Genomic DNA, 16,758 nt, shown 5'->3' with positions numbered 1-16,758 from the left:
TTTTTTTTTTTTGTGGTACGCGGGCCTCTCATTGTTGCGGCCTCTCCCGTTGCGGAGCACAGGCTCCGGACGCACAGGCTCAGCGGCCGTGGCTCACGGGCCCAGCCGCTCCGCGGCACGTGGGATCTTCCCAGACCGGGGCACGAACCCGTGTCCCCTGCATTGGCAGGCGGACTCTCAACCACTGAGCCACCAGGGAAGCCCTGAAGTAAGTTTTAATGTGTGGGCCCAATAGTTCTCAAACTAACTCAAAATGGAATGAAGAGAACTACATGAAAAGACAAACATGGCAAATCTTGCTGTAAGCCAATTTTACTCAAAAATAAATAAAAACACCATTTTAAAATTAAAACGAATGCAGATACACAAAGTGTACATGATTTCAAGAAAAAATTAAATCACCTGCCTGGAGGATGTACTAACTCCTCTTTACTCTAGAAAATGTTTACAGAACAGCTACTCTTATATACATCCATTGATAAAGAGTGAAATTAAAAACTCCACAGAGAATGAGTACTTTTCAGTCAACAAATCAACTTCAAAATTATATACTAAAGTTATCACTTAAAACTGTCCCCCAGGGCTTCCCTGGTGGCACAGTGGTTGAGAGTCCACCTGCCGATGCAGGGGACACGGGTTCATGCCCCAGTCTGGGAAGATCCCACAAGCCGCGGAGTGGCTAGGCCCGTGAGCCATGGCCGCTGAGCCTGCGCGTCCGGAGCCTGTGCTCCGCAACGGGAGAGGCCACAACAGTGAGAGGCCCACATACCGCAAAAAAAACTAAAAAACAAAAAAAACTGTCCCCCAAAGTTCCGAATGCACATAAACAGAAAATGTTTTAAAACATATTCTAGAGACAGCACTGTGACAAAAATAATTGCAATGTTGAACATAATGAAGCTATGATCAGACTATTTTTTTAAAAGTCATATTCACTACTCTTGTTGATCTATGAAAAACGCAAAACCTAATATCTTTCCCTATCAATCTGTTGATTTATATACCACTACGCTGGTGTTGCCTATCTTTTCAGTAAGTTCTTTCCATTTGAAAAATGTATCTGGTTCATTTAACTTTTACACAGCCATGTAAAGAGATAGTTAACCATGATACATTTAAATATCTTTATAATTTGTAATTTTCCAACAATCATAAAAAATGTTGGGAAAAAAGATCGAAAAAATACAGCAAAAAAAATTGTGAATCTGTTAGGCTAGAATACAGACATAAGAAAGCAATAAATTCCAAATCTGACTGACAAGCAAGTCATAAGTGAGTAATATTTCCTAAGACTTTTCTACATGAATAAACTCAAGAAATGTATAACACTTGCCACGAGGGCCTAGACTGTTCTAGATATGTTAGTACCCTGTATACAATAAGCTTAATCCCTGACAATCATCTCCCCAAGGTGATGAAGGTAATCAACCATACCCACTTTAAAATATGCAAACTTTAAAACCAGATTAAGAATCGTACCAAAATTCACATGCAGCTTTCTATATAGCCTAATAAATGGCTGGGCTTTTGAGAAGCCAAGCTGACTCCAGTGGTTTTCCAACCTTTTCAAACAATGCAATCTTATTTTCAAGGGATCTACCAGAATCTCCATCTCTTAAAAAATAGAAGCATAGCTGCCTGTATCAAACTCAAATCTCCTTCCTATACACCCCACCCCCCCACACACAAAGCACCCAGAAACTAGGCTGGAATACCCCTGGCTCCCTTCCTGTGCCACGCAGATATCCACACCAAAAGGATCCACAGTACCTGCCCTCAAGAAATCCAAATATTTACGCAGTGTGATTAGTGCTGCTGTTATTAGAGATCTGTGCAGTCAACATTTCATACCTACAGACACGACATTTGGTTAGGTCTTGACAAAAATTCTAGGCAGAAGCCAAGGCACTGAAGAAGAAAGTACTTAGCCAAGTGATTTAATGGGGAAGACATCTGGCTGTCTTCCTCACCCCAATCAACCTTCCATTTGCTAAGGAGGAACTTCTGGGGAGAGAGGGAAGCAGTACCTGCTCTTACTCTAAGGTCAAAAGATATGCAAAGCTCTACTCAAATACATTTCTTTCTAAACAGGTAACTTTGTAGCATACAATTCAGATCACAATCACCCATAACTTACTCCTTTATAATTCAATATAGTTTGATATCTCAGAGACAAATCTTTCGGCATTAATGCAATGTTTACAGAGAACATTTCGATGCTACCTTTCTTCCAATTGCTCCGTTCTGCTTTTTTGGAGGCGGAGGCTCAAAAATGCGTTGCTGCTGCTGAGGTGGGAGCGTAGAGTACAGTGGAATGATTTTAATGTCACCAACTTCAGGGCCCAAATCATCAACCTCACGCTTTATTCTCTTACAGGCTTCATCAATTTCCTACAAAAGTTTGAGTTTGAAAATAAAATGAATACACACTGAAACATTTTAAGTATTTATCATAATCCTAGTTCTTTCTATGCAGCTTATTTTCATTCTAGTAATCAAAATTGATTTAGCAAATTTCAATAGGATTTCCAAAAATAATCCAAGAAACTGATTTCTGTAGTCAAATAAACACAAAATTGCCTTATTGGCATTCCACACCCTTTTTTCTTAGACTCGATATCCTAATTAATTCTCAACAAACTGTACTAAAATTGAAATTTCTCACCCAGGAATATTTAACTGCACTCATAACCTTTTCAATTTTCACAATCTAAAAGAAATTGATGTGCTAGATATTTTAAACAAGCCAATTAGGCTTTAATGTCACGTATCACTAATGCAATTATATGGAAGATTTGCTTCATTGTGCTTAATGAGAACACACACCTCTACAGTATAAACATAGATATTTAAGAACTAGGTTAACCCAAATATCTTAGCGCCTCTTCAAAAATTTCCCTACTACAGAAAACTATTCCAATACATGTGCATTCAAACCCAGTTTTAAAGAGAGGACACACAATGAATACTGAGAGTGAGCGACAGGTAGATGGGAGGCTCTAGGGGATGGCAAAGGGACTTGAAAATGGGAAGGGAGCCAATTTTAAATTTTACAGAAGCTTTGATTTAGTTAAACTCAGAAGTATGCTAAATGATTTGGCAGTTTGTCCAATAATCTGAACCAGAAGTTACCCTTATTGACAAATTATCTTTTATTCAAAAGACAGAATGATTTTTAAACATTTATCAGGTTAATTTATTGTATTTATAATCAAGCTAGAATAATTTTCCTTGAAATGATTGTAAATCAAAGTGCAACTCTGTTTCCATGTTAAAGAATACAAAGATTTTGGATACTTAAGAACAAGAACAAAAAGGTTTTTTCATCAATTTCAAACATACCAGTTTTCTTGAATAACAGATAAGGTCTTGAAAACTGTGACATAGAAAATTACTAAGTATTTGATGTAATAGTTTCCTTTTAGATCTAAAGTTTCCAAATGAAAATGAAAGTTTGCTATTCACTGAAAAAAATATAACAAATGAAACAAATATTTTTACCAAAAAAACTGCTTTGAAATGCTGTACCTAGATTAGAATGCCCCCTGCTGGTATACAATACAAAATTAGACCTCTTCCCCACCCCGCAAAAAAAAAAACTGAATACAAATCCAAAACTAGATGATTTTTTTTTTTTTTGCGGTACGCGGGCCTCTCACTGTTGTGGCCTCTCCTGTTGCGGAGCACAGGCTCCCCACGCGCAGACTCAGCGGCCATGGCTCACGGGCCCAGCCACTCCACGGCATGTGGGATCTTCCCGGACCGGGGCACGAACCCGCGTCCCCTGCATCGGCAGGTGGACTCTCAACCACTGCGCCACCAGGGAAGCCCCCAAACTAGATTTTATGTATTACATATCCTATAGGAAAACTGACACCAGTATTTTCAATTTTGTTAATTCTATAATATATTGGACTGGAAAATAAATGGTCACAAGCCACCAAATCCCAGATTTTATATAGAAAATTAAAAATGCCCCAAATCATGCATTTGCAGACTCCAGAAATTTTAACGAGATTATTTTACTTAGAAGTACTGGAAGTATTTGCTAAGCATGTATGGAGCTAAAAACAAAATCACTATTGCACGAGATATAAAGACTACTCTAAAGAGCAGAGGGGGAAAAAAATGCCACACCATTTATGTTTTTATACAAAGTTCTAAACACTATGCTTTTAAACTCGGCAACAAAATTTTCCCTAAATTTAACCAAACTTCCAGAGTCAACACTGTCAGTTCTGAACACAAGGCTTACTGACATTCATCAGCACAATGCAACCTTCTGCTTAGTCATGAATTGAGAATTGAGACAAAAGTTTAAGAGTTCCTGAATTCAGGAAAGACTTTCAGCTCCAAAAGCATCAATATGTATGTTAGTAAATTAATTTAGACCCTACTAATTTAAAGAATCTCAACTCCTGCATGTGGAAAAGACACAGTGAAATTAAAGATAAAAGAATGTATTGCTTAAAGAATGAAGGTTTCAACATCTCTAAGCATCTACAATTGATATTTCAATTATAATCATTCTTATCTAATTCAGTAGCACAGCTCCTCTAAGGAGTTCTTCTAGGAACACTTGATTTAATGGATTAACAAAAAAATAATACACATTCTAGAATTCACGTTTTCCAACCTTTCACCAATTAAAACTGGTCTCTCCCCTCCCAAATTAACTCAAGGGACTATAGAAACACAACTGTTTACGTGGTCAAAATGGTAACATGGTCATCATTTTTAAATGTCAAGATAGCTAAATTTTATGGATGCTATTCAAATTTATGGAGACAAGAGTACTGAATTCCCAGAATCTACCAATAACTGACCAAGTAAAAATAACAGGTTCACAGACATGAGGAATAGTAGTATTGCTACCTTCTCCTTAAAGGTCTTTACATTCTTCAAGACTTCATTAGCCTTCTAAAGGAAACTTAAAAATGCAACAGGACACATGTAAACCTAGTTCAATTACAGTAATACTTTATTGAAAGATACACACATTTGAAAACCTCGGGGCTCATTCCCTTCCTTTCCCCAGCTGTGGGGTAGCTGCCAAAATATCAACCACAGAAATCTAACTCATAGAAAAGCATCTCGGGTCGTCTCCATAAGGCCATCTGATATTTCTGATAGAATTCTAATATGCTTGTCTATCTGAACATAATGACTATTTTGAATAGCCGTTAAAAAAAACATGCTATGAGGCTTCCCTGGTGGCGCAGTGGTTGAGAGTCCGCCTGCCGATGCAGGGGACTCGGGTTCGTGCCCAGGTCCGGGAAGATCCTACATGCCGCGGAGCAGCTGGGCCCGTGAGCCATGGTCGCTGAGCCTGCGCTCCGCAACGGGAGTGGCCACAACAGTGAGAGGCCCGTGTACCGCAAAAAAAAAAAAAAAAAAAAAATGCTATGCACTTTGGAGGAAGTGAGAAACTATAGAGACTATACACAAAAGAACAAAATGAATACAACAGCCTCAACACTGCATTATAGGATAAACACTGTTTACATGCTATCTAAAAGGCATTTGGTACTCTTGCTTACAAAATACATATAAAAATTCTTCCATTCAAAATGCATACCAAGGAAGACTAATACGTACAGAGATCTGTAAAACTGAATTTGCAACCCACCTTTTTTCCCAAAAGAACAAGTATGATTCTCTACTGCGAATGATTTTGCACCCCCAGGGGACATTTGGCAATGTCTACAGACTGGAGGAGTGTAACTGCATCTAATGCGTAAAGGCCAGAGACACTAAGAAGCATCCTACAATGCATGGGGTACCCAAAGCAAAGAATTAATCAGCCTACAACATAAACAGTGCTATGGTCGAAAAACCCTGCTCTACAGAAAAGAAACTATGGCCAATGGGACAGAAGTAATAAATCATATGGACAATACTGAAAAAATGCAAGGATAAAAAAATTACTCAACATTTATAGCTCTTAATGCAACAGCATCTGATCAAATATTATATATCAAGCATCCCTGCAGACTGAACGCAAATAAGATAGTTCACATTCTAGTGGAGGTGAATGAACAGCACAGATATAGAACATTTCAGATATGAAGAAAGTTGTAATGGAATAGCACTGCTCTAGAACCTTGCTAGGAATAGAAACTCAGGCCCTACCTGACCTACTGAATCAGAATCTACAAGTTTTCTAAGTGATCAGTACATATATTAGTTTGAGAAACAAATTCTAGAAAATTCACAAAGCCTACTATAGCAAATGACAAGCTTTAAGAAAACCTCTGGAAAAAGGCTTTCTAAAACTATTTTATCCAGATAGCTTTCATTGAGCTTATTTAGCCATCAAGAATTTTTCAGCACACCTGTAAACATCCTGTTGGATGAGTTTAGAAAATGCTGCATCTGAGAATAAAATTCCTATCTTAAAAATGATGTAGGGACTTCCCTGGTGGTGCAGTGGTTGAGAATCCGCCTGCCGATACAGGGGACGCGGGTTTGTGCCCCGGTCCGGGAAGATCCCACATGCCGCGGAGCGGCTGGGCCTGTGAGCCATGGCCGTTGAGCCTGCGCTCCAGAGCCTGCGCTCCGCAACGGGAGAGGCCACAACAGTGAGAGGGCCGCGTACCGCAAAAAAAAAAAAAAAAAAAAAAAGATGTAAATTCTAACTAAGGAATTTCAGTGATTCCTTCCAATCCTCAGTAAACACATGCAAGAAGACAAAAACAAAACACACATTTGTTTTGATGGTAGATGGGCACTTGAGTTATCTGAGTTTACTTACAAACTAAATTACTGACTATAATAACCAGATTTCACATCATCTGTGATTCAAATTCATACCTCAGCAAAACTGCAAATTTACACAACACTACTCACCACCCAGGTCTCTCCAAAGTTGAGACTACAATTGCTAAATCTTGAAATTCTAAAAGCATTTAATATTCTTAGGGTAATTAACTAGAATACAAAGACTGATGGTATAAAAGGGTATTCCTAGAGTACATAGATAAAAGGAGTTAAATATTTCATATATATACACGATCAGGTTGAAGAAAAACTTTAAATACGGGGATAAGAAATATATGGTTAATATATGCCAAGTTCTTAAAGTTGCCGAATAGAAACAATATAAATAATGAAGCAAATAATGACAATACCTCTTGACCAGTTAAGAAAAGTAAAAGATCTCCCTCCTCCTCTTCACACATATGAATCTGGATCACGGTTCGAATTGCTGCTTCAAGATAATCTCTCTCTGGTTCGGGAGTATAAAAGATCTCAACAGGATGTGTACGCCCAGGAATAGTTAATAGAGGACAGTTATCAAAGTAAATCTGGAATTTTCCTGCATCTAGAGTAGCGCTCATAACTATAACCTGAAAAGAAAACAGTAAATTAAGTGAAGCTGTCTTCAAAGATCCTTACGTGGTTTTAAAGTAAAAAAACAGAAGAGTAATGTTTACTGCTCCAAATGTCAATATGCCTAAATAAATTGTGATTAAAAAAATCAAATACAGAAAAGCTGTGCTATAGTAAGCTATTTACATTTTTTAAAAGTAGGAATAAACCTGGCATTCAATAAATAAACTAGAATACATGTTCATGAAGCAACACCTTAAAAACCAAAGTTTATATAATTACATAATATGTAAAAGGGATTGGTAAAAGACAACATAAATATGTAGTATGACTGCAGCTATGTTATTAAAACAAAACATGACCACCTTGCACATAGGGGAAAACAGGAAGAAAGTGCAAAAACGAAACAAAAAAAAATACTTCTCCATTCTTCCACACCATCTTTATTTAGCATATGTTCTTCAGAAAATTTTCTAAAACAGAGGCTTTCTATACTGCTCTAAAAGCCACAGTGAAAAAAGGTTGTTCAGGTGCAGGGTTGCATGACCGTGTAGTCACCCTTTTATTTAAATTATGACATTATATGACCCATTAAAAACGTACTTCAATAGAAGGCTCCCCCCTTAGACATTCCACTACAGAGTTCTTAATTTCTACTTTTGAGTTCCTACCTAAAAATTTCAGTAGCTCATAAGGTTTAATCAATAATGACAGTACTCGTATAGTTATTCAAATATATTCTTTAAAAGCATAAATTTAATATTTATAAGCCAAATCATACTCAGTATCAATTTTTCTTAAGACCCAGAATCTTTCTGCCTAGTATACAAACCCTCTGTAACACATACACTAACACACGATACTAAGTTCCAATGAATGGTACACACATACACGCACACAATGCAAAAGGGGAACTTTAACTTTGGGAGACAAAAACGTCAGCATATTCAGTCAGTTTTAAGCCCTATCAACACAGTAACACTGGCCAGGGTCTAAGTGGTATAATGGACAGAAAAACAAACAAACACACACAAGACCCTAGATAAGGGAAGGCATTTCTAAGGAGTGGTTTATTCTGGGTATAGTTATTCCAATCTCCAGCATTACGAGTTATAATGAGCGTGTTTGTGTTGGGACAAGGACAAAGATTTGATCCTTAATGAAGGCGTTCCCCATACTTAATAAAGTCAGGGTGAGCAGAAGGCTTAAAAACACCATTAGATCACTTAAAACAAAACAAAACAAAAAACTGGGTGGGTCAGAAACTGAAAAGATTTGGCTTAAAAATACATTACTAAAATATATTACTAAAAATACATTACTAAAAATACATTACCAAAAAGATTTGGCTTAAAAATGCATTACCAAAAATATATACTTGAAGTCTAAAAGACACAGCAAGGTAAATTAGAAAGAAAGGATAAACCACTACAGGTACTCTCATTGGTTGCTTCTTTTACAGGTGATTATTTTTTGTAGTCGATTAGAGTGATCATCATGTGCTCCCTGTTTTTTATATATACATACATATATAGGTATTTTTAAAGAACCAAACAAATAAATTAATTCACCTTTAAATCTGATCTCTGTCTAACAACCTCCTTCAGAACACCCATGAGAATATCTGTAGCCAATGTCCTTTCATGAGCCTCATCAAGAATTATTACACCATAACGCTCCAAGAGAGGATCATTCATAGCTTCACGAAGTAACATCCCATCAGTCATATACCTATATTGACAAAGAACATGTTAGTTAAGGTTCATTTAGGGCATTTTAAAGCTAAACTTCATGACATAAATATGAAATGCAAAGACATCAGCTAAGTCAAAATTAAACCCTTGTTCAAACCAAATGTGCTATTGTTTCATAATTGCAAAATTAAGCTTCCAGAAAAACTTTTCAGTGAATATATCAAAGTTATACATTATCAAATCCTGTCAAGTGAGCCTGTAATACTGCAATGCATTGAGAAAGCAAGGTAAATCTGATGATGGAATGTAACAAACACATGGTTTCACACAAATGCCAAAGCAAAATTAGTCACTTAAATAAATTTCTTAAAAACAAAATAAAATTTAAAACAAATATTCAACCTGCGAATAAAACTAAGAAACCATTTTAAGTTGCTTTATCACATTACAGCACTAAAATATTGTATTTCTTTAAAATCTTAATAACTCCCCACTTAAGCTAACAGACTCCTGGTTCAAAAGGAATAAGAGAGCACAAGTCTACCATCTTTCTTTCCCCAGCCCCATCCAATTCAATAAAATGATGGTAAAGAATCATAAAAAGGAATATATTCATGGGATGAGTAGCAGCATTAGCACTATGGAAATGCTGATAAATACATATGGAAGAGAAAAGGCAAATGGCATTAGCTGTATCAATGAAGCAAAGAGGAAAACTAGGCTTAGGGATGGCTCAAGAGAAGACAGCTAATGTGTAATACAGGCACTGAGAAGAAGGGTGGTTTGCAGAATGGCTGTATGGGTCAACCATCTCCTGTCCATTCCATTCTGGCTGCTACTGTCACTAACACGAAACGCTATCCTACATTTGGCACCTGGACAAATTGCAAATGCTGAAGTCACAGGTCATTCAGTTAAAATACAAATCCATGGTTTTATTTACAGAATTTAAAGCAGTATAAAAATCTGATGTCATCATTTATGACTTCACTACTCTGGCTCTATTTTTGACAAATTAATCTAATCTTTCACGGACCAACTTGGTATTTTTAGCTAAGGCCATTGGTTGGAGCACCAAGTTCAGCAAAATGACAGTATACAACCCACATGAAGCCTTCTCTTTATTTTACCTGAACTTAACTGTAAATTAAGACTTTTGGCAAAGAAATCCATCTTTACTCTTTATGTGTTATGTTTCTTTCTTCTTTGGTCCTATTTTAAAAAGGAAGCTACCACATTCCTGGCATCGACACAGCATTACCCGCAAGATTATTTTATATTAAAACCATGAAGCAAAAACAGAGCCAATGAAACTATGACTCAATGCCTTAACCACAGTGCACCACAGTGCATGAATCAGCTACACTATCCTCTAGATGCTCTGAAATATCTTTGATCTCTTTGAGGACATGTGGTGCTTTCTCCTGCCTTCAGATGTTATTACTGACATGAGCTGGGCAGTCCTTTTGCACATTATCTCAGTAGCAAAACATTAATACAGTTTCATCTACTTGTGGATAATTTCCTTAGATTCAACAAAGCTCTTGTCTGTTGCTTTGCAAGGCAAAAAACCCGAACTGGTCACTCTTTGAACAGCAAATATCTGCTTAAATACTATCAAATTTACACTCTACTGCTCAGTTTGCAAGCCAACTCATTTCAACATGGAATCCTAGTGTAGTATTTTTTTTTTTTTTTTTTTTTGTGGTATGCGGGCCTCCCTCTGCTGTGGCCTCTCCCGTTGCGGAGCACAGGCTCCGGACACGCAGGCCCAGCGGCCATGGCTCACGGGCCCAGCCGCTCCGCGGCATGTGGGATCCTCCCAGACCGGGGCGCGAACCCGGTTCCCCTGCATCGGCAGGCGGACGCGCAACCACTGCGCCACCAGGGAAGCCCCTAGTGTAGTATTTTGAAGATACTTTAATTAACAAATGAACTCAACATATGTAGTTACAGCAATACATATTACTTATCTGAAATGACAACTTGTACAGCTAGATCAAGTTCAAGCATTGACAACCACCTAACTTCCTTCCACCTGTTTATAAGACCCTCATAGACTGTAAAATACATTCTAATTTCACATATTAAAATTGTGATTAAAAAGCCACTGAAGTATCAAACTTTCACTTGAAAACTCCGTTAAAAAAAAAAAAAAACCACCCTTTTATTTTGATCTTTTCTCATATTCCTCAAACTTCAGACCACCAAAACACTATGGAGGCATCCAAAAGGAGAGCTAACCCAAATACTCATTCTTTCATATTTTTCTGAGAAGAGGGGAAAGGTTACAAATGGCAGTTTATAAATATTATAAATTAATGGAACTATTATTTGCCCTCTTTTATTAACAACTTGTATTACCTATTACCACGTTTAATGGTCACCTAAACCTGAACCCTCTGACTTACAGATTCTAGACTCCTAATAGTTCAATATTGATTAGATCAGAACCCAGTGATCCAATTCTATGAGATGTTACAGTTAATTATCTCCTGCATCACCGGCTAATATGGGAAGCTTGCTGTTTGTACAACAGAGAGAGCTTCAGGAAAAAAGACATTTTTGAAGTTGGAAAATCTCTCAAAGATACAATCACATTTGCTGCTTTCCCAGTGAAGAAAACTGACTACTAGCAGTTAACTTTTCCAGGGTCTCAAAACCAGTTAAATAGCTTACTAAGACTAGGTATCAGTGTACTGATTCCCAATCCCAGGCCCCTCCTACACTAACACACTCTCCTCAAAGTCCCAGATAAATAAATAAAAAGCTACCTGGTGATTTGCTGTACTGCTAGATGTATGAAACCCCTTGCTAAAAAAAACAAAGTAACCAGAAACAGAGCACAAAAAAGGGAGAACCAGGTAGGTACTGGTGGTCCTATTAAAACCCTAACCATTTTCTTTTAGTTAGGTCAAGTTTTACTACCTTTCATAGTAGTGATAAAATACTTAACCCAGACTAAGGGGTGAGTCATAAAAATAGGGGGTCACAATAATAAATTGTAATTACATTATTTTGAAGTTTCAGTAATAGACTAGTAAACAAAAATTGCACAGGACAGCCAAACTCTACATTTTACTGGATACCCTATTCTCCACAGTGTTTTTTTAACTGTCTTAGGACAAAGACTAGCTTAAAAAGCCATCAGCATCACCTGGGAACTGGTTAGAAATACAGAACTGGCCTCACCTCAGATCTACTTAATCAAAAATTCTGAACGTGAGGCATAGCAACCTGTGTTCTAACAAGCTTTCGTATGATTTTGATTCTTGCTAACTTGTGGAAAGCACTAGTCTAAATTAATCAAGTTAAACAAGAGGCAGGGTATTCCCTGGCGGTCCAGTGGTTAGGACTCCAAGCTTCCAATGCAGGGGGCCCAGATTCAATCCCCGGTTGGGAACTAAGATACCGCAAGCCACGTGGCATGGCCAAAAAAAACACGTCTTTGGCGCTATTAAAATAAAACTTAAAAAAAAAAAAAAAAAAAAAGGCAGATTAAGCAAAGTAGATGGTTAAGGTGGCAAAAACATCCTTGGAGCAAGTCAGAAACAGTCCCTATTTCCAACCAGGACTGTCTATGTAATAAAACAAACCAAAAACCCCAGTGTGCTAAGTACTATCAATTTAGCTTAAGTATTTTTTGCAGTCAATGGGCACAGGCAGACGGCATGGTACAAGCCAACCGCAAACTCTGATCCCAACCAATGTCACAAATTCTGATACAAACAAAGCACTTTAAAACATTATGTACTGCAAACCTGTTGTTTATAGTTTTCTTTACATGTATTTATAATTTTTGAAACATCTCAAGTAGTCTGATTCAAAGAAAAGTCATAAAGGGAAAAAAGATCCACAGAAAGGTGACAAATGCTTTGCAAAATGAATACCAGAAATTTAAAAAGTTTTAAATAATAAACTATTATTCATAACTTTAATGAATGTCAACAATGCTCAAGTTATGAGTGATGAAAAACTGACTAGGGCTTCCCTGGTGGCACAGTGGTTGAGAGTCTGCCTGCCAATGAGGGGACACGGGTTTGAGCCCTGGTCCGGGAGGATCCCACATGCCGTGGAGCAACTAAGCCCGTGCGCCACAACTACTGAAGCCCACGTGCCCTAGAGCCCGTGCTCCACAACAAGCCACCAAAATGAGAAGCCTGCGCGCCGCAACAAAGAGTAGCCCCAACTCGCCGCAACCAGAGAAAGCCTGCGTGCAGGAACGAAGAAAAAAACCTGACTGTATGGGTAAGCAATCCTCGTTAACAGCGTTCTCTGGGGGAGCGGTGTAATAAAAGACTCCCTGCCTCAGTGCCATCCCCCCCAATTCCAGACTGATCAAAGATGTTTAAGACAAAAACATACTAGAATACAGAATACATGGAGGATTATTTAAAACAACCTTGGCCAGGGTGTGATGTAAAATCCAACATTAAAAAGTGGTTAAACACTTGTATAAAATTCATGTTTCTGCAAGGCATGAAATGTCATAAACAAGGCAAGGAAACAAATGGCAAACTAGGCAAAAACTACAACTCATATCCAGAATGCCAACTACTAAAAGCTCATACAAATCAGTAAGAAAAAGGCCGACCAACAATAGAACCACCATAGGACAAAGAATAGAAAGTTACCAAATTTCATCAATCCTATAATACTGTATATTTTTCAAATTCACCTTCTCTGTGATTGGCATGCATTTTTTAAAATTTTTCCACTCATGATTTTTTAAATTGAAGTATAGTTAATTTACAATGTTGTGTTGGTTTCTGCTGTACAGCAAGGTGATTCAGTTATATATATATACATACTTTTAAAATATATACTCTTTTCCATTATGGTTTATCATAGGATATTGAATATAGTTCTCTGTGTTATATACAGTAGGACCTTGTTGTTTAAAGCATACATTTTAAAATAGCACCTTACAAACGACTGTCAACCAGGTAGCAATACTCCTGGAAAGATGAAAAAAGCATCTCAGATTCCAAAAAGAAATACAAATGGCCCATAAATACATGTAAAGATGCTCAATTTCATACAAAAGAAATGCAAATTAAAACCATAATGAGATTCTATTTTTCACTTACAATACTGACAAAGATTAAAAAAAAAAAAAAAGTTCCACAACAAAGCGTTGGCAAGGGCATGGAAACTGACGCTCATTTGCTCATCCCTTACTGGTCTGAGTAGATAAAATCTCTGTGATCTCTGTGAAGGGAAATCTGGCCACAGCTAATAAATTCAAACACACCCTTTGATCCAACCAGTTTCATTTTTAAGAAACTCATTTCACAGATATACTCACCTGTACACATGTGTGAAAAAATGTGTGTACAAGATTGTAAGGGAGTACCTAGGGCAGCAACCGATTTTAATAACAAAAACTGTAAATTTGAGTGTCCATCAGAAGAATTAAACTATGCAGCCATCAAAAAGAATGCGGCAACTTTATGTTTATTGTTCTACAACAATCTCCAAGATAAATATAAATGAAATCAGCAGCCATACGTCTTGAACCAGCCCTACTATAAACTGAATTAATCTGTTCTGAAAATCCTAGTTACACAGTGCTTTTCCAACACTGTTAGGGTTTTGGTTACCTTTCAAAGTATAGGCTTTATCCTGGCATGATTAAATATGCATGTAAATCAAAACTATGTTTTTAGAGGATCCAAAATTTGTCTCAGCATGACCCAAAGAAATTCTTGGTATCTGCTTCAAAGAGTATTTAGTATAAATGACAGGCACTGTTAATTCTGAGTAATTAGATTTACTGCTTTACAAATACTTACACATAACTATATGGAGAGATGAAGAATGAGGATGGAGAGGAATAACAACGCATACAGTGGTTAACACATCCTTGTTGCAAGACAAACCTTGATCAAGTCCCTGCTTTCTTACTGGTGTTCAACCCTGAACAAGTTCACCTTCTCTAACACTCCATTTGAAAAATGAGAATATGGTAGCTATTGTTTAAATTAAATAAAACAATGTATATAAAACACCTAACTGCACCAACTGCCTGGCACTTGGTAAGTATTCAATACAGTAGAACTCTACACTACACTCTTAATTAACCTCCACCTAATGAATGAATCCTTGGGAAAACCACCCTTACTCTACAAACATACTGTAGTATAACTACACTTTTGTCCCTGCCAGTTGGGTCAACATAATTATATGTGACATGATGATCAACTTTTAGAACAGAAAAGAGAGTTGTACATATGTATCCTAAGTTGTATGCTCCAGAAAAGCTTGAAAAAGATAAATCACACACACAAAAGCTATCAAATGTGTGAGATAACTACAGAAGAGTGAAAGGTGTCTGGAATTCCAGAATTCCAAAAGACTAAACTCTCTTAAATTCCAGAAAAGCAACACCTGTGTATTTTGCAAGTGTTTGAGGTTTAGAGCCCACCTTTAGAACTAGACATTTTACTAAGTAATGGAACTGCAAAGGGCCCATATTCAAGGAAATGGGTTGGTCCTACATTAACAGATTGACGAATAAATGTATAGGTTTTAAGCTAAAATAAAATGTTTAACATTTTCATAAATTTTCTATTTACCACTGTTTTTATTTTATTTTATTTTTTTAAAATTTTTGACTGCGTTGGGTTTTTGTTGGTGCATGCGGGCTTTCTCTAGTTGAGGCGAGCGGGGGCTACTCTTCGTTGCAGGGTGCAGGCTCCTCATTGCGGTGGCTTCTCTTGTTGGAGAGCACGGGCTATAGGCACGCGGACTTCAGTAGTTGTGGCTCACGGGCTCTAGAGTGCAGGTTCAGCAGTTGTGGTGCACGGGCTTAGTTGCTCCACAGCATGTGGGATCTTCTTGGACCAGGGTTTGAACCCGTGTTCCCTGCATTGGCAGGCGGATTCCTAAGCACTGCGCCACCAGGGAAGCGCTACCACTGTTTTTAGATTAACCCACTACAATCCAGTCAAGTGACATATGTGTCTCTATTAAAGAAAAGCTACCCATATTAAAACGCCTACACAAACAGGTTTGTGTGTGGTAATTTCTTCAAAGTTATAATGGATCAAGACTTTTGAAAGAGACAATAAAAGAAGTACTTACACACTTTCCTACCACATAACCAATTTTTGTTTAAAGCCCCTATTGGTAGAATAATTTTTTAATGACAACAGTAAGGAACAGAAAAATAACAAAGCTAAAACAGTTTGCATTTATCAGGAATAATATTAGAAGACAGAACTACATATAGTACAGTGATTTTTATAAAATATTGTTCTTTTCACCAGCGAATATGGTGAGTCTAAACACCCTACCCTTCCTTCACAATGCCAACACTATGAAATGGTTGATTTCCAAAAAAAAAAAAGCAAACAATCTTTAAACATGCTTACAGTGAATGCTATTATACTTATTAAAGAGCTACTGATAAAGTTATCAAATATCTTCATCCATCAAAACAATTTTTTTCCAATATCAGTACTTCTGTATGCCATGTGCACAAAAAAAGTTGATCATACATTTTAAGTATATAGAAGTCAGTTTAAAAAATTAAGTTTTTACCTCTTTCATGTGACCTGGCTATTTCTGGACTCCTCACTAACTTAAGAAAGTCTTCTGTGCATGTGCAAAATAGCTAGCACTGTATGTCTCAGTTCTATGAATTTATTTAGACAACTTCACAAACCTGAGCCACAAGAACACAGCCATTTAAAAAAGCAAGACATTTTGTTGTTCAATATTGAGATCT

General features: G+C 37.2%; 1 protein-coding gene across 1 annotated transcript in view; it reads right to left on the bottom strand.

The window, feature by feature from the left end:
• DHX15 (DEAH-box helicase 15) overlaps nt 1–16,758 on the bottom strand; it is a 56,331-nt gene that overhangs the window by 22,384 nt on the left and 17,189 nt on the right. The window contains exons 4-6 of the mRNA XM_007125554.4: nt 8,904–9,063; nt 7,131–7,349; nt 2,224–2,391 (exon numbers count right to left, since the gene is read on the bottom strand). Of these exons, the coding sequence (XP_007125616.1) occupies nt 2,224–2,391; nt 7,131–7,349; nt 8,904–9,063 (547 nt within the window). The remainder of the gene's footprint in view (nt 1–2,223; nt 2,392–7,130; nt 7,350–8,903; nt 9,064–16,758) is intronic.

This window comes from Physeter macrocephalus, chromosome 7, assembly GCF_002837175.3.
Source record: "Physeter macrocephalus isolate SW-GA chromosome 7, ASM283717v5, whole genome shotgun sequence".
NCBI classification, from domain to species: Eukaryota; Metazoa; Chordata; class Mammalia; order Artiodactyla; family Physeteridae; genus Physeter; species Physeter macrocephalus.
Note: the sequence above shows the minus strand (reverse complement) of the source record. Positions and strands in the feature narration are given on the sequence as shown.